This window comes from Bradysia coprophila, unplaced genomic scaffold, assembly GCF_014529535.1.
Source record: "Bradysia coprophila strain Holo2 unplaced genomic scaffold, BU_Bcop_v1 contig_732, whole genome shotgun sequence".
NCBI classification, from domain to species: Eukaryota; Metazoa; Arthropoda; class Insecta; order Diptera; family Sciaridae; genus Bradysia; species Bradysia coprophila.
Window position 1 is genome coordinate 539,842 of NW_023503972.1, and position 25,661 is coordinate 565,502.

At 36.0% G+C, this 25,661-nt stretch overlaps 3 protein-coding genes across 3 annotated transcripts; 2 read left to right on the forward strand and 1 right to left on the reverse strand.

Annotated features, from left to right (window-relative positions):
- Positions 1-5,906: 5,906 nt before the first annotated feature.
- On the forward strand, positions 5,907-18,528 carry LOC119084476 (organic cation transporter protein). Its single transcript, XM_037194464.1, has 8 exons — positions 5,907-6,477; positions 16,402-16,484; positions 16,551-17,197; positions 17,257-17,720; positions 17,780-17,869; positions 17,929-18,009; positions 18,077-18,141; positions 18,212-18,528. Exons 1-8 carry the CDS (start codon positions 6,435-6,437, stop codon positions 18,371-18,373), a joined length of 1,635 nt encoding a protein of 544 aa, XP_037050359.1. The 5' UTR covers positions 5,907-6,434; the 3' UTR covers positions 18,374-18,528.
- Positions 18,529-19,981: 1,453 nt separating this feature from the next.
- On the reverse strand, positions 19,982-21,614 carry LOC119084479 (lymphokine-activated killer T-cell-originated protein kinase). The gene is made up of 4 exons (XM_037194467.1): positions 21,378-21,614; positions 21,151-21,304; positions 20,846-21,089; positions 19,982-20,783 (listed from the first exon to the last, which is right to left on the reverse strand). Exons 1-4 carry the CDS (start codon positions 21,478-21,480, stop codon positions 20,277-20,279), a joined length of 1,008 nt encoding a protein of 335 aa, XP_037050362.1. The 5' UTR covers positions 21,481-21,614; the 3' UTR covers positions 19,982-20,276.
- A 1,537-nt stretch (positions 21,615-23,151) lies between these two features.
- LOC119084478 (multiple inositol polyphosphate phosphatase 1) lies at positions 23,152-25,028 on the forward strand. Its single transcript, XM_037194466.1, has 7 exons — positions 23,152-23,387; positions 23,455-23,481; positions 23,552-23,826; positions 23,885-24,158; positions 24,216-24,426; positions 24,493-24,681; positions 24,752-25,028. Exons 1-7 carry the CDS (start codon positions 23,219-23,221, stop codon positions 24,927-24,929), a joined length of 1,323 nt encoding a protein of 440 aa, XP_037050361.1. The 5' UTR covers positions 23,152-23,218; the 3' UTR covers positions 24,930-25,028.
- Positions 25,029-25,661: the final 633 nt, after the last annotated feature.

The window sequence follows — 25,661 nt, forward strand, 5'->3', positions numbered from 1 at the left end:
AAGCGCTGATAACGCAATCATAACCTGTTACAGACGGCTGTCATCTGTTATCGACAACGACAGCAATAATAAACGTCACGCTCTGAATTATTAGGTCTTATATAGCAAAAATCATGTTCAAAACAAATGAACTAAAATATTTCTGAAATCAATCTCTGAAAATCTTTGATCAAATGAAGTAATAGATCAAATAGTAAAACTTGTAATAAATTGCCGTCTGTGATAGGATAATGAGAGCGTAAACGAAAAGACACGCCCATGATCTGTTCTGTAAATATGTCACGAAATCAGAATACGGCATGAGGAACTATCATCAGTACCGCAAACTGACGATGTGGATACTGTACATCTACATCGGCTTCTACAGCTACCTCATAATAAGACATATCCTCGTCCATTGGTTCAGCAGTGTCCGATAATGTTGCATTAAAGACGCATACAACAGTCTCCCAAAATTTGATCTCATTAAGTAGGACTGAAGATGTAAGAACTCTTTTTAGACTAAGCGAATGTTTGCGATAGTTGGGCACTTTGTCGGGGAAATATTCTTGAAGAGACTCACTTCCTGTCACATTAACCAAAATGTTAAATGTTCCGGAAGGATCGTACTTGAAAACGTTAAATGAATAGTGACCATGACCATGCTGAACATACAAATGGGATGCGCTGAATTATATTCACAATAACAACAGTCCAGCTCCACTGGAATAATTGTTCTGCGACATCCAAGGACGTGATGTTACGATCGAGAAATACTCCAATTTTCACACTGTTGGCAAGCTCTCGAATGGCTTTAACTTGAGCTAACAGTTGAGAAGCACCTTCCAATTTTAAGCGCTCGACCAAAACAACTAGAAATGGATTTTTGCTGCTCTTTACTGGTTCCTGTTCCCTAATGTTAAAATTAATATCCGATAGATCTTCCATGGTAAAAACTGTCTGAGGTACGAAGTTCTCCAACTTGTTGGTTCCGGAACTCGGTGATGATATTGGAAACCAACGAAACATCTCCACAAGAAAAATGTTGTGATCGAAACGGTAAAATTTATTTAGTTTATTGATTAGTTGCACAGCATCAGCATTCTGCTGACAACAAATCGTCGTTAAAATGAGGCTTAGAATTATTGTCGGTGCTATCATGGTTAGTAAAATTAGTAAGTTGGATTGTGCTGCTGTGAATGAATTTCGTTTAGGCAATTAACGAAGATGACTACTGCTTAAATGTTACTCTTGACTCGTAAGGTGTTAATGACCATTAACACCGGTTTTAGATTCATCGGGACCATTAGTAAACTGTGTCCAAGTACAAAAGCAAGGAATATTGAACAAAGCTTTGAACAAAATTTATGAAGCAGTCAATTATGCAGTAAATACATTCATTTTATGATTTAGGCTTCATCAATTATCGTGTAACAGGCAGACACATGGTTATAAAGTAATTATGTATGTAATTTGTGTAGGGTAACTCATCGCGATTTTTTAAATTTTCCATTTTTTTGTTGACAAACAACCTGATATCAGTCAAAACCATTAAAAAAATGACTGTGACGCGAATCCTTCTGTAAAGTTAATGTAAACAACGAACATCACGCAACTCGACCGCAGTGAAACTAGGAGAAACTTTTTGGCATGTGTTCAAAACGATAGCTACTCCTAGTAAACTTAAGAACCGCTTGTTCAAAAAGTTTATCCTCAAAGTCGAGTTAGCGGTGTATGATATTCGTTATTCCAATGCACTTCTTTTCTCGGACGTTGGTATTGTCACGGCAGAGTAAAATAAACCAGGCAGGAGCGATTCACTTTCGAAACGTCAAACAAGGGACCTAATACACTGTATCAAAATGAACTCAAATGAACACTGACATAAATTGAAAAATTTTATTCGCAAAAAATATAGGGCTGCTAGATTATTCAGGTCCCTAATCAAACCAGCGCTCCTGCCTGGTTAACTTTACTCTGTCGTGGTATTGTTTTAAGTCGACACATTTGCCAAAAAGCAAAAATTTTACCACGAAATGTTTTAGTGGTTTTAGTGTAAAGTGACGGATGTTAAGACGAATCCACACATGGCTAAATTATTGCCTACATTTCGGGGCAAAATTATTATTATTTTGATGATAATTTTGGACTCGCATCCTATTTCGAAAAAGTACGACCATCATTTGGTGTTAAAATGTGTTAGTTTTCATCAAAAATTTAAATGTTTGTGGTGATGTTACCCAACTCCGAGAAAACTCAAAATATGTGTCAATTTTCGTGAAATATTGAGTTTTCTCGAACTGAGGTTACATCACCACAAACATTTAAATTTTTACTGAAAGCTAACACATTTTAACACCAAACGATGGTCGTACTTTTTCGTAAAAGGATGCGAGTCCAAAATTATCATCAAAATAATAATAGTTTTGCCCCGAAATGTAGGCAACAATTTAGCCATGTGTAGATTCGTCTTAAGGAAACCCATTGGAACCCTTGTTCATATTTTTTGCGTTCAGTCGCAGTCGTTGCATCACGTACGATAATTAATTTTTTATAGCGGCGATATATTATAATGTCAATTTGTTCCTAGGATGGTACCAGTTAGCTAATATCCTTCAAAACCAGGTGAATACTTTATTGGAATAGAAATGGTAAAACGTCAATAGATGTTATAAAGATGTAAACGAGACTTATATTTGGCAAAACTTCTGATACTTTGCATCCACTGCAACCCATACCACAGAATTTGTGCATATTGAAAATTAGAAAATTTCGGAAGGTTCAACACCTGGAACACAGGTCTACCGGGCAATGTTGAGGTGTGGTAAACAAATTGTTGTAAAGTTGATTATTTTGCTCTTTTGTGTAAGTGGGGCAGGACTTGCATCAGCCCTGTCCTATGTCAAGAGATTTTAGAATGTGTACCTTAGCTATTCGCACTCAGTGATGACAGCGATGATTATTTTCACTCTATCTTTGAATACACGTTTTTTCGCCTTACCCACCCTGACGAGTCGAGTAAGACATTTCGATCTTTTTTTTAGCACCTTTTAATTTAATTTAATTCAATTTAATCGAATATGTCTACATTTCTAGTTCTATTTTTAGGTGTCTGCTAATTTTGCCATGATTTACTTACCTATTAAAGAAACATTAGAATTTGTTAATTGATCAATGCGTATACAATTCACCTGATCCATGATAGAAATAGATATCGTATAAAGTATGAGCACGTTGTTGAAACTGTATTTAAAATGTGGTTGTTAATGAAACATGTGACATCCACAAGGGGCCATTCATAAATGACGTACCATACTTTTTTGAAAGCGCGGGCGTGACGCAAGTTTAACACTACAAAAATTATACAAAAAATTAAGGTCTTCGCGGCTTCAACTGCAATACAACAACTGTTTCCGTCAAGTAGGCATCCGTACGAGTTCAATGAGCTCTGACACTTCAAATCAGCTTATTGGCATAGATATTGTATTTTAAATAATCCAACATTTGTATGAGTATGAAAAAATGCAAAAGTTCTTATTTTTAGATAACTGATTAGATTTGTCTTTACTTACAAAACAACTGATATCACTAGGCGTCTGAGCTCAAAAATTTTAACAGAGAAAATTTTACTCCCAAAAAAATTCCGTCACATATCTAAAAAGTTGTTATCTTGTAAATAAATAAACAAGGACTTGCGTCACCTTTAAACAACACGTAGAATAAAGGACTTGCTCACTGTCCTCTTGGAGGAAGTATCATTATTTCATTGACATGAGTGTTACAACTCATTTATACAACTCGGAATCATAATGTCGTTCCCTAGAAATGTTTACATGAAACAATAATAATAATCCCAATGGCACTGTTTAGTCGGGAGCAGCACTGTTAAGCGACCTGTTCTTCAGCCGGGGTGTTACGCGGAGTAACTGCCAGCTAGTGTGGATTAACCTCACTAGGGACAACATGCGTAATCTGCGAGTTCTCGGCCAGAGGTTTTAGTTGAAAGCAACTGTGCTAATTACTGAGCTAGGCAGGCCTCAAACATGAAATTAATGTTCAAAAACTGCGAACTTTCGATGCCTCTGTTGCATAAAACATTGTATGAATCTTGGTGCAAAGTGCTTTAGGCACTAGAACTAGATGTGAGAACAATAATGAGAGGGAAAGTGATAGCAGATCTCTTTCTCCCTCATTATTGTCAAATGCAATTTCAATAAATCAAAACGCTAAAGGTTTTTTTTCCTTATGACGGCAGTGTGGCACTCGATATCATAAATAACCATTCTCGAATGCTTAGCGAATAAAAAAAAAACTTTTACATGCTACATGCGTCGAAATATGTACTTTTCATGTTTTAAGCACTTCTGTCGACGCCCTCAGCATGTAAAATCCATTTCATAGCTCGGGATAAAAATGAAAGGTCTCGTTTTCGTGTGTTTATTGACCTCGGCTTCGCCTCGGATCAACACAATTCACACGAAAACTCTACTTTTAATCTTTTTATCCCTAGTCATGTAATTATATATTATGCACCTGTTGCCAAGATTGGTATTTTGACGTGTAGGACATTATTGCCCTAGCCGAAGGCGTGGGTCATAATGCCTACACGTCAAAATAACAGTCTGGCAATAGGTGCATATCATATTTTATCTGTCGAGAACAGATATATCGAGATAAACAAAAACTCCCTAGATGGATAAGCTCGAGATTATCGTTCTAGACAGATAATAAATATTATGCACGTATGACAAAGCGGTCGAGGCTTGCCGAGACGGCTTGTCATACGTGCATATTCTTTTTTATCGCATAAGCGAAAACGAGACAACAAGATATGCGAATGACACTTTGACAATTTACAGAAGTATAATGTTTGTTTATATATCCTAGGTGAATAATTTTTTCGGGGAATCACACCGCGTATGCGATAAAATACTATTATCGCATACGGTGTGTTGTGTGTGTATTGTGCGCTATATACACGACGTACATAAGAGTAAACAAATTTACCCTAGAGAGGTTTCGCAAGCAAAATTATATCACTAGAAAAAGAGATGTTTGCCTACTGCGATAAAATACCTCACTGATATAAGGCTGTATAAAAGAGACTCGTACTAATACTTGCGCAAGCTCTCGTATACGTACATGTCTCTTATATACAGCCTTATAGCAGTAATGTACAATTGTCTGCCTAGAAGAATAAATTCCCATTATCCCTCTAGAGCATTTTTGTTTATCTCTGTATATGTTCTCGGCAGATAGAAGGTGTAGAAGTGTATAGCCTTCGGCTCGACCAGCAATGCCCACATGTGTCGATACTAATTTCTTGTTTGTTTGCACCCCTTGCCTTCGGCTCGTGTGTGACCTCTAGCACATAATAAGCATACGTAGCTATAATAATATTTTGTTATTTTGCGGCCAGAAAACGACTCATTACCGTCTTGCTCAAAACCATTTTCACGCATTTTTATGGCCGCAAGACAACACTGTCTCGTCGGGCAATTTTTTTTTTTTTAACATTCGAAATACAACCTCACTCCAAGCCTCAACAAAAAATGTTCCAGTAAGACAGTAATGTTCTATAGTTTAGTTGCGAGAACTTGCTCCTCGTTGCCATTTCAATGCCAAAGATAGCTTATAATTAACCACGACCATGCCCCTCGCCATGCCCCCATGCTAAAAACGAAAGACAATCATGGAACGACAACAGTATCAATAAAATAATTGCTTCGACACGCGCATAACATAACTTGTAAGCCAGCAAGTTAAGAAAAAAGTTGTAAAAACTCTTCATGTATATAACTAATAGCTAACCCTTTCTTTATAACCAAAAGCTGCTAATGAACAGACGCACGTTCATTGTCTATATGTTTGAACAATATTATTTCTGAAATATTGAAAATACTATATGCGAGAATTTCGATATCACTTGCCAGTTAAAGCCGATCGCGTTCGGATCGTTGTTGGTTCTCTTTTTCCACATTTTACTATACATTAACTTGGCAAAGATATTTTACAAGACGTTCATTATTCACATATTCGACTGATAATGAAATGAATTGAAAAAGAACCAGTTCGCACACAAAATTTTAGTTTGTTGGCAGTTTTCAACTAAATCGCATACATTTTAATGAGAATTCCTCATTTCTTCTCGTATTTATTATTGAATTCACCGGTGTGAATTGGTGATTGTACACTCTCTTCTTTTCACCTGGAGGTTTTTACGATTTTTATTTTAAAACTGTGTGGTACTGTTGAGGCATTTGAATTTGTTAATTATGTCGTGACGAAAATAATAATTTTTTTCGTAACAATAATCCCGAATTGTGATAACGTGAAGTTGACAAAATAGCAGACTGAAGATATAGGCTAAATGTGACAGAGTTAGCTTAGTCAAAAGCTACTTTTTTGAGTGTTTTGTGTTAAAATAATTATTTTTACTGCAAAATTCGTACATCATGGCTGTTGATCATACATTAGAGGAACTGATGGCCACATTAGGTAATATATCAGAGCACATTTTTCTTATCAAAAAGTGTATAATAAAATCGAAATCTGTCTTATCCAACTGACTATAGTCGATATTAATCCGTGCGTTAACTTGTCAGTTCAACATAATGTTACCCAGCAGTATCTATAGTTAATATGTAGGTGTTTCGTCCATACGTATATGAACATTACAATAAGAATGTGTGTCTAACGATTCCATAAATATTGTTTTTTGTATTTCATTTTCTCGTTGAAGGTTTACAAATATTTATTCATTCACAACGGGTGTACACACATCTTACATTACGTTTGTGCTATTATTCGCTAACGGAAAAGTAGCGCAATTTACTTCTTATCAGAATTTACCATTTCTCGACTGATTATTATACATCAAATCTTTGGTATAATATGGTTTACCGGTTTGTCGGTATACATATCACGTTATACCCCCTAGTATCAAATCGTTATCAATTGTTTGTATGCTAATTTTATTGGGGTTACGGTGTTATCAGCGCTGTGGATGAGAATTGTAAAAATAATCAACGTATAACGTTACGTTTAGTATGGATATGGTTCGAGGCATGGTCATCTCATTGAAAAGGAAGAGTGGAAAATGATTTAAAGAGACGCGTAAGACAGCGTGATCTTAATATATTGTTGTGATGTTGATTCTCGTTTTCCTAAGAAAACAACAGGAGATTGAAATTGCTTTTCTTGTAGTTGCTGTGATGTGATTACAATGTCTGGTGGCTAAAAATAAACGCGAGAACATTATCTTTGTCAGTGGTTTTACCTCTGTGTAATAAACTGTGACATTCACATTGTTTAATTTAATGGATTTTCTAAGAAATCTGCGTGTAGGGTTCTGGATTGGTACTCCGTTAAATGAATCGCTGTTTTCGTAAACATTTATCAATACAAATGAGAAAAAATTGAAAGCAATTCATTGTCAAATCAATCAATAAATCGATTTATAGTAATTCAAAGATGTGAATTGAAATGTAGTTTGGATAGATCCCAAAGACAGAGAATATTTGATGAGAATTTTTCCACGAAACAAAAACATCAATTTGTTACAAAATTTCCAAAGCAAAAACAATAAATGACAGTTGGAGGTAGAAAACATTTAATTTCTTGCAAATGGACTAAATTATGTCAAAAATTCTGTAATTTTGACATTTTATCTTTGTCTTTTGCGTTCTTCTTTTGGCACAGTCTTCACAAAAAAGAAACTGATTTGACAGTTTATGTGACAAAATGTTTATTATGTCCATCGCCCTCTTTCTTTCATTCAGACATATCGGGCAGAAAATGAACGTTTTCTCCACTGAATTGTCAAATATGTTATTTTTGCAACGCGTTTCATTAACAAAAGGAGAATTTCCGCAACGCACACACACAAAATCTTTTTGATCTTTTAATAGAACATAAATTTTGTGAAAAACTTTTTCCATCAGAGAACAATAGTTATGCTTGAAGGCATAACATATGTGACGTAATTTCCATAAATATGTTTCTATTATTATATGTTTAATACCAAAAGCCCAAATAAACATAAGCCTGACCCACTTAATGGTTCAATCAATTTCGTCACAGATTTTTTTCGGATTGATTGAGTGTGTCCAAAATAATGTGTTGGAACAACAATGTTTTTATTGAAATCATCTGATTAAAAAACAGAAAAGCGTTTCTATTTAACTATCGTTAAAAGTAAATTGGTTATGGTTGTTGATTAAACTTTTTTTTTATCAAATCAAGACTCAATAGCTAAACTAACTCACACACACGAAGAATATTTGTTGATTATTTGTCGATCTGTTTGAAATTGCTGTTGGAAGAGGTCACATGAGATTACTATATTTACATTAGTAGTACAATCGCTCTTGACGATACATTTACGATTAATCGAATCCAGAGAAAATTTGACCAAAATAGCTAATTACTGACTTAACATATGCAACTATTGAGACTACTAAAACAAGGCAAATAATTAGTAAATGACATTCTTTCTGATCATCGACTCTAAAATTCAATAATTTAGAAAACAGTCTGCCCGTATTGCAATGCCATATTCTGAACAGAAAGATTAAACCGGAACATGTCGATTTGCTTTCCTAACAAAACGACAAAAAATAACCGAGAAAATTTTCATTGTTTCAAATGTAAGTTTCAAATGTTTTGTTCTAATTTGAGAGCTAAATTTAAAAAAAATTCAAGGTTTAACATTGAAGTGTTTTAGTTGAAAGAGCGAAAAAATTGGAGAGACTTTGCGTAGAAAGGAAAGCAGAAATTGGTGAGAGAAAAGCTATATTTTCTTTCCAACGAAAATTCTCTATTTTATGCTGACATTATTTACATTTCCTGCATTTCACACAAGTGTTTCTTGTCTTTTAGAGTTTGACCTACATACTTGACTTACTATTTGAATGTGAATGACTTCCGCGGGTATCGGTCTCACTATATTTTCATTACCTATGGGAAAAGTAACCTGAAACTGTTGACAAACAAAGGTGGCAGCAAAAAATTTCCAGTGGCTTCTCAATCGACAGAGAGGTCGTTTTGTGTACTAAAAGTTATATATCGAAAATATCCACTGAATCGTTCAGATTTTGCTGCCCCGTGAGTGTCCTGGCCGGTTCTATATAAGAATCTAGATAACTAAGACTCAAAACAAACATTTGTCTGTTCTGTCTGCTTAATTCTTTTATGCGAAATGCCCGAAAATCTGACGGAAAATGTTACATTGATAAATGTGGAATATGTTAGAAACGCAATTGATGCCAAAGGTGCGTTGAAAACTCAAAATTCTTAGGCCAACGGAGTGTATGGCAACTGTAATTTGACTTTTGTTAATACATTGTTAATGAAGTGTAGAGTGTACTCGATTGTAGTGTGGAGTCATTGATAATCTTTATTTGCCCTTTGTTATGTGAATATTTACAGACAATCCGAAGGAATTTGTTTCTCTTTTCTAATCTTATTTATTAAAACACTGAGTTGGAGCAGTTTTTAATATTATTATATTTGAGTAAATATCAGTCAATATTTGCAACAGTCACAGCCTGATAGAAACATCATATTATACGACCGAAGGGACAAGAGTAGAACAGTAATGACCTGATTATGCTATTGATTGTATTTGCACTGAAATTTTCGAATTAACACTATGCAGATTAACACGAACCATAAAAACCACTGTTATAATGTATAACTTTACTGATGACACACCGAACTTCACTGACTGAAAGAGTTATAATTTGATGTTTAAGGGGTAAGGGGGGTAATGTTCTTAAATCAAATTATTACAAAAAGTCGGTATTTGTACTTCATCTAGTTTAGGGACATATAATTCGATGAGTATACATTTGTGGAGGTTGATTTGATATTATGGTACTACGTTAGTGAAGGGCCGTGACGCAAGTCCGTTCACACTGAAAAATTTGACAAAAAAAATTTCCGTAGAACTGAGGAACATACACATTTTTTTTACTTTTCCCCCTTCGCTCCTACTAACCCCACTTATTTTATCCGTAATCTCCGTCCATACGAGTTCAACGAGCTATCACACGCCTCATAAGGTTAAGATTTGGCCGAGATATTAAATTTCAAAACTTAAAAATTTGAAGAAATTTGTATGAAGAAATTTCAAGGACGTAATTCTAAGAAACTAATTTGAAGGAATTTTCATAAAAGCTTATAATTTCGGAGCTATTGAACTATAGGACCCATAACACAGAAAATATGGCAGATAGAAAGGTCGTTTAAAAGACAAAGCATACGTCGTTTGTTTTTTCTCTCTCTCACAACGTTGAGTACAATGTATCACATAAAATAGGCATCGTAGTACTAATCCTAATTTAATTTCCAGAATTCAGCAAATTTTCAGCGAGTTTATCTCCATCAAATGAAATGTGATACAAAAATAACATGCAATGATAATCACATTTCGTTCCCATATTACCACACAATAACGCATATAACAACATAATCTTTTGATTTCAGTGGAAAATATTAAATGTGTAGTATTTAGTGATGTATTACAGTACCACTTCTCATCATAATAATTAGAAATACAATACCCCGAATGTTACGCATTATTACGCACCAAGACCGTTTCATAATAAACTACAACACAACGGATCAATGTCTAATTAACCGATTTATACCGAAATTTGTCTCGTACGCCAATTCATATTATTTTCAATCATTTATTTTCATGTGCATTTGATTGCGAGACGACTGTAGGTTATTACAGCCCAATAATACTAAGTTTTAACGGAACCTGTTTGATATGAAATTAATTGAATTGGCAACTTTTTTCTTCGGTGAACGGCGATTAATGTATTATTTAGTGTGAGACTGCTTAAGACATGACGCCTTCGTCTCGGGTTACAAAATTCCCGTTATGCGGAAGGAGAATATTTACGCTGTAAGTGCGCTTTAGAATTTGAATTTTTAATGAACGAATGATTGAAATAGTATGTTACATACCAAGGATCGAAAAGGTGTGTTTTAGACCCAGGTGGTGAAAACGTCCAGGGATGGAGCGACGCGAAGCGGAGCGGAGACCAAGGACGTTTTCACCACCGTGGTCTAAAACACACCTTTTCGATCCGTGGTATGTATACTATTTTTCTTCCTGGAGTACCAAAGTCACATTCCGAACAAAACATAACAACAGATTTGCACGCCATATTCAGCTGCGATCTCTATACCACATGCGAGATCGTATGCGATATCACAAAATCTCATGCGATATCACAATATCACATGCGAGATGGCATTCGATATAACAAAATATAATGATAGATCGCATGCGATATCACAAAATCTGATGCGAGATCGCATTTAATATCACATGTGTAGCATTTTCATTTGTTATAGTACATGACGCATCTGGGAAAAAATAAAGATAGGATCGAAAATGACATAAGCGGGAATGAAAATTGAGAGAAAAAAGTGTCGGAGAATGTTGCTCTTTCGGTACTAAATTTGGTGAGTGAATGTGACGGTTTTGGTACTTCAGGAAGAAAAATTAATTTCAACGCTTCCTTATATGAGAATGGGATGATAAAACGCTGCGTTAAAATGACCTTTTCACGTTACTTGTTGAATTGTTAGCGCCCATACGATGTGAATTGTAGTTAGTCGTTTGTGCTGGAAAAATTACAACATTTTTACTTAAAGCTTATCCCAAGAATTTGACAGCTTCACAAGAAGAGCTTTAAGCACTTTTTGAACATTTAGGTGTAAAAACCTTTTGCATAAAGAAAAAACCAACTAAAACTTTGAAATGAATTCGACTGACCTGCTTGGAGCGCCTCGAAGTGACAGTATCTTAAAGTTACAGTCATGTCCATGGTCTATAAAGAACTCATTTATCGCGCTGATACTTTTTTCTAAAATCTTAAGTGATACAATGATTGAAGATGTGTTTCACTAATTTTTATCATTCAGAGATATCAACAAGTCTATACCTTGTATGCATTCATTCATGTACACTTCGGTTCGATTACTAAAATAATTTGATAAATGGAAACAGTTGACGACAGTTAAAATTAAACCTGAATTTTCAGCTGATCCACTCATACAAAGACTACTCATACGTCTTTATCTTTATATGTGCGAAATAATCAGGCACAATCGCGTGGTAGTGGTAAGTCCTTATTATGACCTATGAACAGTTTTGTTTGTATAAGTGAACGAGGGCAATAACAGCTGAAGCAAATAGGTTTCTTCCAAGGCCATTCAAAATGTCAATCGTCATCCACAGAGAAGCCAGCTCTTTAAAGTTTTAACGAACAAATTTGTTTAAGGTGCGGCTATGTTTGCTTCTGTGGATGACTGTCGGTTGTTTTCGGCCTGTAAAAATTCGTTTTTGCCGTACGATGGAAGAAACCTATTCATGTCTTAATTTCACTGACACCTACTGTACATTCTGTCATGTTTTGCTCTGCAATTGAATGGAAACTGTGAACGAAAACCGCTACTGTCTGCATTTGTTACTATGTCAATACATGAAATATCAACCTCTGCATGAAGTTTGAACAGTTTAATAAATGTTAAATGATGATAAACTTATAAATGTTATCTACAAACTGAACGTGGTTGTTATATTAGCTCCATTCCATATGTAAACGGAGTTAAATGACTATCTTGTTACCAAACAATTTTTTGTAATATTATTGATATGGCTGAGTCGAAATAAATAAAAACATCACGCTACTAAGCGGGCCCGTACGATTCTCACGATGATTAATGTAAGATAGTCACTGTATCAGTTGTCCTGGATATACCATCCGCTTAAACTTATTTGTATTTCTTATAGTGCTCGGAACTGGTCAGGGGTTGCGCTCGGTCTAACCTGAACCTGATTTTCAATTTCGGGTTGGATCTGAAGCTTAGATTTTTCAAGTCCGATCAGGTCAGAAAAATTGTCCTTCTCAACAGAAGTGAAAATTCTTCACTAAAAAACCAATCCTAACATCTCAATTCCAAGATCTGTAGATGTGTTAAACGCATATTAGCTCTGCTGTTTCGAACAGGTCTCAAAACTATTTGTAGAAGAATACAATTTGTTGTGCAAACATTATATGTGGCTATTTTACGACTGCAGTTAATGCTAATTTTGTGACGAAAAATCGTCTGAGTTTAACATTATACTAAGTTTAATTTTATAAATAAATTCGCGCAGGTGATCAATAACGTTCAGTGTTAACATCATCATTTAAGTCAAACTTGTCGTTTATTACTTAGCCGATAAATGAAATAATAATGATCATGAAAATGTACACTCGTTTAAACGAACTATTTACTTCATTTGATCAAAGATTTTCAGAGATTGATTTCAGAAATCTTTTACTTCATTTGTTTTGAATATGCTTTTTGCTATATAAGACCTCATTAGTAAGAGCTTGTCGGTATTCTTGCTGTCGTTGTCGATAACAGAAGACCGCCGTCTGTAACAGGTCAATACTCTTCATTTTTCGAAAAATATGACTAAAGTTCTCATTTGTTACTCTCAGACATGGAGTGAGTCATTGATAAAAAAATAATCGTGAGCGAAGCGAGTTATGTTTATTTGCATTTTGTGCAGCTATTTCTTAGCGCTAATTATTATATTCTTTCAGCGAGCTGGGCTAAGGTCACTTAGCCCATAGGTTTCTCTAAATATTTCCAAATTGCGTCGAAAGAAGTGCATGATTGAAGAAAAGTACAGTTTCGAGGCATGTAGAACGTAAATCAGTAATAGTATTTTATCACATACGCGCGGTGTTCGACTGTCAAAATTACTTAACTAGAAGTTTAATTCAAAAATTACACTTCAGTTCTATGCTGTTGTCTCGTTTTCGCTTATGTGATAAAATAGAGTACACACTTGTCACTATCAGTCTCGGCAAGCCTCGACTTCTTCGTGACAAGTGTGTAATATATATTATCGCATACGCGGTGTGATAGGTTTCTTCCATCGTACGGTAAAAACGAATTTTGACAGGCCGAAAAAAACCGACCGTCATCCACAGAAGCAAACATAACCGCAACTTAAACCAATTTGTTCGTTAAAATTTCAAAGTGAGGTTGTGTTGGCTTCTCTGTGGATGACGATTGCCATTTTGAACAACCTTGGAAGAAACCTTTTCCCCGAAAAAATTATTCACCTAGGATAAATTGTCAAAAATTGTCAAAGTGTCATTCGAATATCTTGTTGTCTTGTTTTCGCTTATGCGATAAAAAAGCATATGCACGTATGACAAGCCGTCTCGGCAAGCCTCGACCGCTTGTACGTGCATAATATTTATTACATAACTCGGGATAATAAGATGAAAAGTAGAGTTTTCGTGTGAACACACGAAAACGAGACTTTTCATTTTTATCCCAAGTTATGTAATGGATTTTGTGCCACCGAGAATTGAAATACGACTCTTTTCAGCACTCATTTTAGTGTTGTAAAGTGACTTATTTCAGCACCCGTTTGATGTGATATTACAACACTCAAAGCAGTGTTGATATGGAATTTGTATGAGTTGTTACAGCATTCGTTTTAAAAAAATGCAAAGCAACGTGATCGATCAAATTTGAAGAGTGATTGTTTACAATGAAAATTATCATTTTTTGTGCTCTTGTCTATTTCAATTCTCGGTTGGCACAAAGCATGATGTGCTACACGTATTGTAATGAGATTTTTTCAGCACACGACCCAATTTTCCTTACGAGCGGAGCGAATTTGGGTCTAGTGCTGAAAAAATCAACATTACAATACTTGTAACACAACATACTATTACATGCTGAGGGCGTCGAAAGTAGTTTTTGAAACATGAAAAGTACGGTTTTCGACGCATGTAGCATGTAAAACTATTTATACTGACGATTTATGTCATCACTACGTCATCAAAATAAGCGATGAGCTTGAAGAGTTTATGTTGAAACAAATGAAGTAAAAGAGTTTTGAAAACAGTTTAGATGGAATAGGAGAGTCGACAGTTAGTGATTGTACTGGCAACATGTTAGCTGTTTGTAAATAGTATTTTACATGACTAGGGATAAAAAGATGAAAAGTAGAGTTTTCGTGTGAATTTTGTTGATCCGAGGCGAAGCCGAGGTCAATAAACACACGAAAACGAGACTTTTCACTTTTATCCCGAGTTATGTAATGAATTTTACATGCTGAGGGCGTCTAAAGTAGTGCTTAAAACATGAAAAGTACGGTTTTCGACGCATGTAGCATGTAAAAGTTATAGAATTAATGGAGCATTTGACCTATTTTGTGGTGGACATGACAAAACTATAAAATTCTGGAGATTAAATTACTATTACACCTGCTGCACTGACTCCAAATTCTATTAATTATTGCTGTGAAATCAACTTTTCCATTCCATTCTTTTCGATTCTTTCAATTTGTTTTTCTCAAGCATTAAGCAATTATACTTGATTCAAACGATTTAATTCATACTTGACGAACCATGTAACCATAAAAATGTTTTTTTGTATTTATTCTTAAAGCAAGGTGGATATGAAGTAATTTTGCGTAATTATTAAAAAATGGATTCGAATGAGAGACGGCTGTTAAAAATGTTGTTGGATTTTTGCAGACCTCAGCAACGATTTCATTGTTATGCATTTAATTTTCGTTTCGACGTGATTTATCTACTACTTCTAACAAATGAAGAATTTAATAGTAATTAGACCATACAAACAGACACGCTCAAAACAAATCGATCGTAAATCTACCATTGCATAATTTATAGCGCAACTTAAAACTTAATGAACTCTTAATTAATTGGTTGACGAATTCAATTTACATTTGTTGCCTCAATTCAATAGACGATTGTTGCGGCAATTGATTTTCAATTTAACTTATATGTTGAACTTGCTACGTCGGCAATTGAATTTTAGTTAATTAATAATTGAAAGTGCATATGAAAACGAGTATATACATTGATGCAGTTCAATTGCATCTGTGTGGCAAACACAATAAATTTTACTTTTTTTTTTACTAAACTCAGTGGCGGAAAGTAAAACTTTCGTTGTCCTTTTTAAGAAAAACGTTGAATGCCACTCGCTGACAATATTTATTTTTCCAATGCATGCTCATTGAGCATCGCCAAAAGGAAATGAGAGGTTTTCAACACGAGCCGAGTTATGTAATCGAGTTCATCAACTAGTTAGGAATAGTAGATTACTATACCAGTGAAGTGATTTGATATCCAGATGAGTAAAAGTATCCGAGGGCTTCAGCCCGAAGTACTTTTACTCATCGTGATACGAGATATCAAATTATTTCACGTGTGAAGTATAACGTTTTACTTTACGAGCGAGGGAAAAGGTTTTCACTAGTGAGGGAGTAGCCACCTTACCTCACTAGTAAAGTAAAATGATTTTCTGGGCACACGATGTGTAATGTCATATTAAAGAAAATATTTTCGTTTTGTTTTACAGGCGACTTTGGCCGATACCAAGGCTTTCAATTCGTTTTACATGTGCTGTCGGCTCTCACAGCCGGTATTCACATGCTATCATTGGTATTAACATTTGAAGATTGTACCATCGAATTTATGTGAGTTTAACCAAACGTTTAATCCGTTCAGGTTACCGTAGCAGCTGTACCTGACCACAGATGTTTCATCGACGGCGTCGACACAAACACGTCGTTCGCTCCGTGGAACTCAACCGAAATACTCGAAGCAATTCCAATGAAAGGCGACAGTTTAGATGGCTGTTCCATGTACGGTTATGGCAACCAAACCGTATCATGCAGTAGATATGTGTACGACGACACGTATTACAAAACGTCCAAGACAATTGACTGGGATTTAGTTTGCGATCGGCGTTGGATGGGCGCAATAGCGCAGACAATTTACATGCTTGGCGTGTTTACAGGTGCAGTTACGTTGGGAGGTCTAGCGGATAGAATTGGAAGAAAGGCAGTTTTCTGTTGGTCAGCTTTGTTGCAGCTGATCTTGGGCGTTGCCGTTGCATTTATACCGGAGTACTTCTCATTTTTAGTAATTCGATTTTTGTATGGAATTTTCGGTTCGGCCGGAAGTTATATTTGTGGCTTTGTATTGACCATGGAACTGGTCGGTCCCAGTAAACGAACAGCTTGTGGTATTGCATTTCAAGCTATGTTTGCTGGTGGTGTGATGCTTGTCGCTGGATGGGGAGCTTTGATTCCGGATAGACAAATTTTACAGATGGTATACGGGCTGCACGGTCTTTTGCTAGTAGCTCATTGGTAACATCAATTTGTTCCTCATAATTATTGAGCGTCAATACAAGCGTCGATTCTCTTAGGTGGATTATGGACGAGTCGCCACGGTGGTTATGGATGCAAGGAAAATTCAGTAGTGCCGTTAACATCGTTAGCAAGGGTGTAAAGATGAATGGTAGAGGAATTGCGTTGGACAAAGAATATTACATATCTCGCGGCAACGCTACATTCACCAAACAAACAGAAACTTCATCGGCTGGCATATCCGATCTGTTTAAAACGCCAAGACTTCGTATGAAGACGCTCAACGTGTGCCTTTGTTGGTTTGCCAACTCTCTCGTTTATTACGGACTATCGCTGAGTGCGGGAAAACTTTACGGAAATCCATTTTTGATTCTGTTCCTTATGGGATTGGTTGAGTTCCCGAGTTACATTGTTATTGTGCTGGTCTTGGATCGATTTGGTCGAAGATCTATTACTAGTGGACTTATGCTGTTGGGGGGCCTGTGCTGCATTATTGCCGTTTTCATTGCGCAAGGAAGTACAGGTAAATTGCGATGCAACATATGCACGAAGGAACAATGAAAACATAAATTGTATTGATAGCCGCAACAACGATTGTGATGCTTGGAAAACTGTTTATTGCTGGATCGTTTGCTGTTATCTATAACTATTCTGCCGAGCTATTTCCGACCGGTAAATTCGGTTAAAATTTGAGAATTCGAACTGGTTCATTGAAAATTTCGAAATTTTAGTTGTACGAAATTCAGCAATGGGTCTGGGATCCATGTGTGCTCGTTTATCCGGAGCATTAACTCCACTCATCACATTATTGGGTACTTTTACTCTAAAATTCTGATTAGGTGAATCAAATGTCTAATGCAAAAACCACAAACTTTACAGACAGTTTTGACCCGAAGGTGCCGGCCGTAATATTCGGAATCGTTGCACTCGCTTCTGGATTTTGGGTATGATAAATCATTTCAATTTTTAAGGAAATATCTAACGTAAACGCAATGGACTTCTCTGACTATGTAGGTGATGTTTTTACCAGAAACAATGGACCAACCGATGCCCCAAAGTTTGGAGGATGGCGAAACGTTTGGTACTGGTAATACATGTTTCTCAAGAGGACGACAATCGAAAGTGTCTGATAACAATGAACGGATGGTTCCGTTAAATACAATTGAGAAATCGTGAATAGTTCTCGCTGTTGTTAAGAAATGAGATCTATAACTAGAATGAGGCATTTTATAAGCAGTTAGTAAAAAAATAAGAATTTTAAATAAATTTCATCGTTTTTGGAAATCAATCCCTTCTGCAGGCTGGTTATGCGACAAAAATACTAAATTGACACAAACTACAGTTCTCTGAACCCTTGTTGAAATGAAAGGAGATTTGGTACTGCGGTTTGAGTCCTGTAGTCCACATCCATTGTTCTTTTAGATGGAAATGTTGGTCTAAGTTGCACCCTAAAGTGAAAGTACAGTGGTTGCAACGGAGGCCAATTTTCGGGTAAATCTCTCTGTTGATGGTGGATGGTGGAGGATGTTTCACTTATGACTTAAAATTATTACCAAGAGTTCAGTCAGTCATAACCTATGTGAGACATACCCTCATAATAACTATGAATTTGTGATTTTAGTCAAAATACTTCCTTTACTGTTGAGACGTTAGGTACAATTTGTAAGAGTGGCCTTAAATCAATAAAGTCTCCAAACGAATAGAATCAACTATTTAACTGGTGGACGAGAGAGAGAATTTTGCATTCAACAAATTAGTACAGCAGATTAGCGTCACAATGCAGCTTGTGTTCAACGTTTTGGAAACAATCCCTAATGGAAAGTCGCTGGGATGAAATCGTTCTTCCGTAATTCTTAAACTCAAAGTGCGATTCAGAATTTGTTTAACAAATGTGCCGAAAAGTCAATTTCAACTTCAACTCTTCGTCTTATTAGAATATTGTGCAATGTACATGGGAATGATTCATCGCTGCGTTAGGTAGACCTGTCTCAGTTTCCATTTTGAATTTCGGGCACCGTTCTAAATAAGCCACAAGGGCACTAAAGGTATGTACTTTAAGGCTGAATTCAGCGTCACTCCGTTTTACCTCCGTCTACGTAAATCACGCCTCTTTTCTATGGTTAAAACAAATCGGTTAAGTAAAACGGAGGCAAAACGGAGTGAGTGTGAATTCAGCATAAAAACGTATACTTTTTGCATCATTTCACAAATAGTTACTGTTTTGCACACGTAAAAAATCGTAGATAAGAAAATGTGGGCGAAGCAGTAGTTGAACTTAATGCTTAATTTCCTCTTACCAAAAAAGTACTCCGGGTGAGAGACAAAATTGAACTTTTTCAATTTTTGCTTTGTTTATTTGACAGCTCACTCTCTCACGGAGTACTTTTTGTTGAGTGGAATGGAAACTTTAGGGAAACATCGACGGACAGTTTTTTATATAGAATTTTCAAGTGAAAAATGTTTTGTGTGAATTTTGTTGATACGAGCCGAAGCCGAGGTCCATAAAAATGCAAAAAAGTGACATTTCACTTTTATCTAGAGTTTTGTAATGTATTTTAGATGTTACGGACTTCGAAAGTTCATGAAATTCGATTAAAGAACGATTTTCGTCACGCAACCCGGAATCACACAATTTTTTTTCCAAAGAGGCCCACACAAATACGTCAAAATTCCGAAAATCGATTATCGTCCTGTACGGATGGCACCTTTTTTATTGAGTTCTTCTCAGCCCGTCAATTAACATTATTTTTGCAATTTACCGTTTGATTGCCAGGCTAAATTTTTAATTAGCTCTGCATTGACGTTGAACAACACAAAATTAGTCACAGTCGGTCGCAGGATACATTTTCGAATAACTAGTGGGAAAAAATCTTCTACGCTGATTTTGCAATGGAGCAGCATTGTTCAGTTGAATGAAATGGTCAGTTGCTTTTAAAGTTTTATTAAAAACAACGTCGTGTTCTTGTAACGCCAAAATCTATAGAACGCTTTGAATAACACTGTTGGCGTATATGAGTTACGAAATGTACAAAAAAGATAAAATTTTACAAAGAAAATGCAAAACAAAACAAAACAATTTTCATTGACTGAAATAAGTCTTCAACGCATCAGCTAGACAGCCAGCAGTTGGACGATCTTCCGGTGCTTCGTTGGTGCACAGATAGAAAATTTCAATCAACATATTGTACTCCTTGTCCAAAGACTCAACGACAGGTAATGGTGGTCGAGTTCCCATTAGAGCCTCGAAATCGAAGCCATCCTCGTCTTCCAGGTCAGACGATTCGTTTGCGTCGCTGTCTTCGGTTTTTTCGACATCATCCGTGTCTCCGTCGTCCGTCGCGTAGGTATGTGGAGGTACACACGCAATGCATTCGTATAACACCAAACCGAAGCTAAAGATATCTGCTTTCGAACTGATTGATTGGACATTGTCATCGATCAGAGCCTCGGGAGCACACCAGCAACCAGTACCGATATACTTGGCGTCGGGTTTTTTGACCAGATCAATGTAGCCATCAGCATTCAACGGCAGACTGACCCCGAAATCGCACAGTTTGCATATTTCGAAGTCATTTTTTATCAAAACCTATCAACAAACGGCCACAAAATTACAACATTTCAACGAATCTGTGTGTTGCATCTACTCACGTTGAACGATTTAATGTCTCCGTGCAGTAAGTGAACGGTATCATGTAGATATTTGAGTGCTTCGCACATATCCAGACAAACCTTCCGCATTTGATCAGCAGGTAACGGTCCCAATTTATCGTCGTGCCTTTCCTCCAGTAAATCGCCCAGTGATGCACTACACTCTTCCATGATCAGTGTGTCTCTGCCGTCTTGTAGTTTTTTTAACCCGCGGAAACCAACGATGTTCGGATGATTCAATGACCTTACAGTGTAACATTTCGTATGAACATGGCGTTACAAGTGCAACTCATCACAACACATACCGTAAAATATCAGCTTCTTCCAGCAACCGTGATGAAATCATTGTTTTACTGTCGGGATCATTGTTATGTCTCCTTGAAAGGCATTTTAGTGCCCACGGCGATTTCGTGCTGCCGGTTGCATCAGGCTGGCGTTCAAAACGAAACACTTGGACACCTATTCGATGGACACGAATTGCACAGTCAAAACATTCTAACAGTGTTTCCGAAAGACTTTGTTTTGTGCTTACCTGTACCATAGCCTAACTGTTTCAGGAATGGCGATGCTGGAACATTCAATGGTGTTCCGAAAATTTGCTTTTGCTTTTGCTGCTTGCACGGAGTGATGAACATGTTAATTATTTAATAATGTCAATTGCGTCCAAATAAAAATCTCCAAGTCGAAAATACGTGTTGACGGTTACGGAGAACGTTTGAAATTTTATCTGTTCGTAAGTGCTGTCAATCGACCATCTTCATGCGTTGGTTACACTATAAAGTATAGCTGCGTCAAAACTGTAAACCATGTCGGATTGAGAAATCGACGAAATCGAAATCTTGATATGAGTTTCACGTTAATCTTAAATAACTTTAAGTTAATCGCGAAGGCAGTTGAATGTACCAAATTTTGCAGTGGCGCCTTCATGAAGAGATTTCTTTGTGCACTAAAAAAATGTAAAATATAACATTAGACAGTTTGCGCAAATTACATTCAATTTATACAGTCAAAGGCAGTCAATTTTCAGCAGAAATTAGCTTCAGCTGTTTTTCAGCTGATCCATACAAACAATCACAACCGTTTATACGTCTTTATACGGTTTTACCACTATCATGCGCGTGCGTGTAGCAGCTTCAATTTTGACGTGTGACCCCGAGACCAGTTTAAACAAATTGGTCAAAAATCGCTCTCCTTAAACACTGTATAGACTGTTATGATGAGAGAGAAAGAAATATTTTAACAACTACCCCAAGGCAAATTATAATAAACTGGTCTTCGGTCCTCTCGCTCGCATCGTAACATGTTGAAAGAGAAGCAAATATTTTGACAAGTATACCCGAAGGTAAGTTATAATTAACTAGTCTTCAGTTTTCTCGCTCGAAATCACCGAAAGTATTACATTTTCACAACCAACACTAAATTTTTGTTTTGGTGCGAATTGAGTGGGAAATGCTATTTTCGTAGATTTTCTTTTTTTTTTAAATCGTTTCAATTTAGCAATATTTTTAGTTTTTTTATTTTTCGTATTTCTACTGATATTTGACAAAAAAAAAATCGATTAGTCCCTCCCTTATTCATTTGATTGATAAAATATCGATTATTTCCTCAGAATCGATTATCGATAGTCAATATCAATCGAATGTTTTATAGATAATCGATAAATATCGACTGATAATTGATAAATGTCGACAGATAATTCGATTATCAGTCTATATTTATCGAATATCGATAATTTGTAGATTTTTCTTGCCCAATCTTTATTTATAGAGTATGAAATTGTAAATGAGAGTTTAATTAAGGGAAAATATTTGACAGATACATTTTCTCTCAAGATTTTTCAACAATTTTGCATGGGTATCTTTGTCAGATATTCTTCAGGAACTGTGTTCCCATATTTTTCAGACATTCTTCACGAACTATGGGTACACAGTTCGTAAAGAATATCTGAAAAAGATACCCATGCAAAATTGTTGAAAAATGTTGACAGAAAAATGTATCTGTCAAATATCTTTCCTCATCTTTATAATATAGTAAGTAGTGTAAGGACATCAGGGTATACTTGGTTCAGCCAACACTTTTCAATCAAAATGCTTCAAGTGACAGGTGACAAATGGAGTACTATTTTGTATGGAACATTTTTCCCCAACTTTTTAACTCAGCCAAACTGCTTCAACTCATGCTTTAGTGCGTTAGCGAAGTGCGTTAGCATAAGCCTTGAGCTTCAAGCAAGATTTTTCACTCGTAAAGTTATGCATACGCCAGATTGTAATTACTGTTCTCACACTCGACACATGACATTACATTACAACATAACTGCTGTCTTCTGTCTAATAAATATGTCAGTTGTAACCAGGAAAAAATAAAAACAAAAAAATGTTCAGACTGCTCATAATATCTACGGTCTTAGTTTTGTGTAAATGCAACGAATCCAATGCTCCACAATGTTTTGATAGCACAAAGGAGAATCTTAAATTACATTTGGGCACAAAAACTCCGTACCGATTTATTTTCAATCGAAATGACACTGCCGTAACTTACCAAGGTAATGTTTTTGTTAAGCGACGTTGTTTTGAATATTCAGCAATTTTAAAACTTGCAAATGTAATTAGGCTGCCAACCACGCAGAATATGGTCAGGTGAGAGTTGTCTTACATGAATCTCAATCAGCAAATTTAATTAACTCGATCGCGATCCATAATGACACAGTCATCCGACACGGAACGCGAAATCCCAAACGTAAAGTAATCTACGCTATCAATGTGCACTTAGCAAACGTTCGGAATCATATTATTGACCAAAGAAATCCGAAATTGTGTCCTCATGACCTGGAACGACTACGCAATTGGCGATCGCAAGTAAATGTGGACGAAGAGAAGCATTTAACATATGAAGGAAGCGATGAACTGCTTCAACTGGCCGAACGCATTCAGAATCGTTTCCCGTCTTTGCTACCCGAACAGTACGACCAACAGTTGTATAAAGTGAGTCGGTCTGTTCGGCATATTATTCTGCACAATAATGGTAACACGGCAAAATCAGTTTAAATTCACAGACTCGCAGCGAACGCTAAAAAGTTTCGAAAGCTTTGCGTCGGGACTGTTCGGCAGGAACAATTTAAGTAAAGTTGTTCATCTTCCTCCAACGGCTAAAGATCCGATTCTGCGATTTTACAAACGATGTTCTAAGTGGACGACAGATGTCGATGACAATCCAGATGCTTCATACGAACCGAAGCAATGGTTAGAAAGCGAGGAGATGAATAGATTGCTGAGAGATTTAAGAGAGAAACTGGATTTTGATGCCTTGAGCATAGGTTTGTGTTGAAAGAAATACTTGAAGTCCATGCCATTTGACCACTTAAATCAAACAGACGATGTAATCTTGATGTACACGACATGCACATTCGAAACGGCTTGGTACAAATTTGACTATTCGCCGTGGTGTTCCATCTTTAACGAAGATCAACTCAAAATTATTGAATTTTACTATGACCTGAAACATTACTGGAAGGATGGTTATGGTTTCGGTATAAATCATCAGCAAGCATGTCCGGCCCTGAATGATATGCTGCATCATTTGGAGTAATTGTACTTTGTCGTTTTAAATCGATGAATTTCGTAAAACATTCAAATTTCTTCCAACCCAAGATTGAACTCATCTAAACCGAATTCAACATTCTATTTTACCCATTCCGGTACCATGCTAAAGCTGCTGGCACACTTGGGCCTATACAAGGACGACTTTAGTTTAACTCATAAAGATTTTAATAAAAATCGGAAATGGCATCTGGAAACTATCGACGCCTTTGCATCGAATTTAGTCTTCATTTCCTTCGAGTAAGTTTGAATCTAGGGTCCCAGAAGTCGTTTGTGAATAATTTCCATTTTGTACCACTTTTTTGTATAGATGTGCCACGGAACCATACGTCTTGGCTATGCACCAAGAGAAGGTCATTCATATACCAGGTTGTCCAACTGATAAAGATCTTTGTAGTCTAGCTACAATTAAGGGAACATTCGAATGGTCTCTGAATTGGTGTAATTTTGACGAATTTTGCGAGAATCCAAAGATTAACACTGCATAGTCAGTGGATTTTATTGTTTAAAAATTTTATTGTTTTTGTTTTCGTATTTTATATTGAGAATACAACAAATTATATGTCCCTATTTTATACATAAAGGCATTCATCGACTTTCTTTATCATTAGTAGGGACTAGTTGAACAAAATACATTTTTTGGTGCATTTTGGTATAAAAGCGTGAATTTTTTACCATTGATAAATATGTATTTGGGGATTCCAAAACGATTAGGAGACTTTGAAAAAGTGACCTCTAGCGCCATCTACATCCGGTTGAAGCTTTCGATGCAGAGGTAACTTTGCTGAATTTCTGTGTAGCGGAAATCGAGGCTACGCAAGTGATATTGGTCTCAAACGAAAGCTGAGGGTTCAAATTTTTTTTTAGTGCAAAAAAATTTCACGAATTTTCCGATTTTCCCGCAGTTTTTTCGAATTTTCTTTAAAATGATATTTTAAAACTGATGCGAAAGTTAAGTAATTTTTAAAATTGATTCAAAAAAGTTTTTTTTTCTTCGCTATTATCGTTGCACGTTCAGTTTCCAAACTTTTAACGATGAAAAAGTTTTTGGATGTTTCGCAGCAGTGGTAACTAGTTTCAGTTTTCATCGAAAATTTGAACCCTTTTTTTTCGGCGAAATTTTTTTTCGTAAATTTAGTGAGACTAGTACTGGGAATGCTAGGCATGATCTAAAAACAAAATAAAACCAGATTTTCGATTTTTTTAAAAATATTAAGTTT